General features: G+C 37.9%; 1 protein-coding gene across 4 annotated transcripts in view; it reads left to right on the top strand.

Moving 5' to 3' along the window:
- Nucleotides 1–6: 6 nt before the first annotated feature.
- Nucleotides 7–3,277, top strand: part of KIAA2026 (KIAA2026 ortholog) — a 53,927-nt gene continuing 50,656 nt past the window's right edge. For all 4 annotated transcript variants that reach the window (XR_001861540.1, XM_017732829.1, XM_017732828.1 and 1 more), the window contains exons 1-2: nucleotides 7–328; nucleotides 2,810–3,010. Coding sequence is in view for 3 of the 4 variants with exons in the window: in XM_017732829.1 (XP_017588318.1) it covers nucleotides 159–328; nucleotides 2,810–3,010 (371 nt within the window). In the remaining variant the exon portion in view is untranslated. The remainder of the gene's footprint in view (nucleotides 329–2,809; nucleotides 3,011–3,277) is intronic.

Raw genomic sequence — 3,277 nt, 5'->3', positions numbered from 1 at the left:
GCGAGTTCCGGCTGGAGAAGTCCCGGCCTCTGACGGCGCCGTTCCTGAAGCCCCTCGCCGATCAGGCATTTTTCGGAGAAGAAGGCGCTGGATCCTTCTCGGGCCGTAAGAGCAGCCAGTCCTTGCAGCAGTTGCCAGCTGGAATATGGCTATTGAAAATGGAAGAGAAATTTTCCAGTGGGCAGTACACAGGGATAGCAGATTTCGTGTGTGATTTCCGGCTCATGCTGGAGACTTGCTACCGGCTGCACGGTGTGGATCACTGGCTCTCCAAACAGGCCCAGAAGCTGGAGATGATGCTGGAACAGAAGCTGGCGCTGCTATCCCGGTAGGTGTAGAAAACTCTATAGGGTCCATGCCACGTGTTGTTTACATAAAGTAGAACAGGAGGGTGTGTTTCTTTACGTAAAAAGTTTCGTTAAAAGAAAACGGGCATCAAACAAAACCACACAACAGAAAGAACACTGGAACTTTCAATACTTTCATGCAGACGAGCGTTTCCTACTGAGAACTATTCAAATCTTAATTCAAAACCCTTTGGAAATTCCAAACCTCAAAATACCAAATAGAGCACAGCATTTCCTGGCTAAGATTTTCCTTCTGAAAGAAGCCTTTTGTGAACATGGAGGGACACTTGTTTACACAAGATGTCAAATGCTTCTTTCTTTATTTTATTCTGTCGTGAAACTACCTAAACTCTGCATGAATATTTGGTTCTTTGAAATTGTTATTTTTACGATCTGTGAAATTTTTACCGCCCTTAAAATATGTAGGAATAAAATATTAAGCCGAAGTTACCTGCCTTGAAATGGTGTGTTTTTTGATAATCATAAAATGAGAGACAATGCTTGGCATACTGTAGTCTTAAATGGCAAAATGGAAATCGCGGTAAATTGAAATGTAAGTCCCTGGCAAGAACTTTCTTATCAGCCAAAGCAGCTAAAACATAGAAAGCTCTCGAGCTCATAGTGGAAAGCCGAGTTTAAATCACAACTGAAGTACATGCTTTCTCATGAGCTTGTCATAGGCACAGTTTAGTCATTATCAGAAAACCGTGGTGGCTTCTTACAGCGAAAAGCCCACCGGTCTTCTGAATGACATAGTATTCTGCATGTAGAAACCAAGAGTTGTTTTTTGTGAAGGATGAAGGTGAAGAAGGAACAGTATTAGGAAACGTGTAAAGCTGTGCGTGTCCATCAGCGTTAAGTTTGCTAGTGACATACAGTATGAACTGCCAGCTGGTAAGAACCTTGCTCGTGTAGTAAGAACACTTGAGGAGAGTGGTGAAGAAGTTACCTGAAAGCAGAGTTAATGTATTCAGTGCTGCTGTAGCAACAATGTATTTGACACTGTTTCTGTGTAACAGCAGTTTTGGGACAGTCTGGTAAATCCTAGAAGGGAAGGAGCCGAACGTAATGGGGCATGAGGGTTCCTAGTTTGCTTGAGTAAAACCTGATTTAAAAAAAAATACCAGAATTCCCGGCTTAATAGAGTTACTGCAGGCAGAAAAATAACCAATAGCAACTTGGAAGATTTGTGCTGTGTTGATTTCTGTATATTGTGTGACTGTAGCATCTGTACTGTATTGAATTGAGGGGCATTTTGTTGAAGGCTCTTTGTTGAATTAAATGACTCCTCATTGGATTTGGTAGGACCTGAGAATGCTTGATGCCTTTTTATTAGAAACTCTGTGAGAAAGTGTAGTTAGTTCATGCACTGTGTTAACAAATAGCAATACAGGTATTGACTAAAAAAATAAATTCAGTTGCTCTTGTCCTTCTTCCATTCAATGCATGGTCTTTTTCAAATAAATATTAGGAAATACTGAACTGTCTAAAAATAGTCCTGTCTCAGTATACAGAGAATGTGTCTTGTATTAGCTCCTCAGATATTTGTTAAGATTTATTCCATATGTCTGTGTGCACTAGCTTAGTAATAAGTTTCTAGTAACTGTAGGTATAGAGGATTATGGAACCTAAAAGTCTCAAAGTTCTTTTACAATTTTTCATCAGACAAATTTGCTTGAAGTGTTTAACATAATTTTATTTGTAAAATGAAATTGAAGAACTACTTCTTGGAACACTCACTCTTTCATCATTACAGCGCAGTGTTTAGGTCAGTGATCCCCTTCAAGTGACTCAAGGGAATCAATCAATATTGGTTGTATAATTCTTGGATCCTACAAGCCAGAGAAAATTACCTTAGAATGAAGATTCCTTTTGAATGGAGATTGGATTTTTCTCCTCTGTCCCTCAAATGTTTTCACAGGTGGTGAAAAACTCATACTAGTTTTAATGGAGTATTTTGAAACCATGTAAGAAGAAATGTAACTTTGCAGACAAATTTGTAGCATTTTGTCTTTCATTTTTTGTAGTTTTAAATAGAACAAAACTGGTTTTTAACATACTCTTCCCCAACCTAAAACAACTAATACACCTTTCTGCCCACCACCCAGCCCCCTATTTTTAGGTGTCTGCTAAAAAGGATACTTTCTTATCTTAGGCCTTGTGGAAGTTTTTTCTTTCTAAATACATGTGGATTAAGATAGATAATTCAATCTCCAAATAATATTTGGTAATTTGTAGTAAATATACACTGATTTTAACTGGTGTGTAAAGATAGGTCGTATTAGTGTGTTGGGTTTAAGTTTAAAATTTAATAAAGGAACTTTCAAAGTGGAAAAAATGACAGGTGAAAAAACAACTTTTTTCTGAGTAAAGATGCTCAATTCATAGTTCATAGGCTAGGCGTTGATGTGTCACTGGTACAGAAGTTTGTAGTTGTGAATTGGATTGCTTTTTTCTTCTAGGCATTTAAGAGAGAAAACATCATTGGCTGTAACATCTAGAGGATGCTATGGGCAGGAGGATGAGAAAGCAACAGCATGCATTTCTACAAGACGTCGTTCCACACCTCGAAATTTAGTAGGCTTGTCAACAGGCATGTTTGAGTCTGTGATGGTTCAGGTTCTAAGACAAGAGGAGCAACTGAGAGCAAAAGAGGAAAAGAGGTAATAAGAAAAACTGCTCTGCTTTAGTTTTAAATCATTATATTGTCCTAAAGATATAAAGAGGCTTTTTAGCTTTTTGTAAAGAGGCTAGCTCCTTATGGCTTTTTTAGGTAAATAAATGTTGTGGTGCTCTTACGGTCTTAAGTTCATTACTTCAATACAGTGCATACACAAAGCAAAAAATTAGTACCACTTCCTTGAAAAATTACTGAAGTAATTTAAGCTTTGAATTAAATTACAGATGCTCTTATTTTAGTGTTGTGAAAC

The sequence above is a fragment of the Corvus brachyrhynchos genome, unplaced genomic scaffold (genome assembly GCF_000691975.1).
Source record: "Corvus brachyrhynchos isolate BGI_N302 unplaced genomic scaffold, ASM69197v1 scaffold194, whole genome shotgun sequence".
In the NCBI taxonomy this organism is placed as follows: domain Eukaryota; kingdom Metazoa; phylum Chordata; class Aves; order Passeriformes; family Corvidae; genus Corvus; species Corvus brachyrhynchos.
The sequence above is the reverse complement of the archived record's forward strand: the minus strand, read 5'-3'. Positions and strand labels throughout refer to the sequence as shown.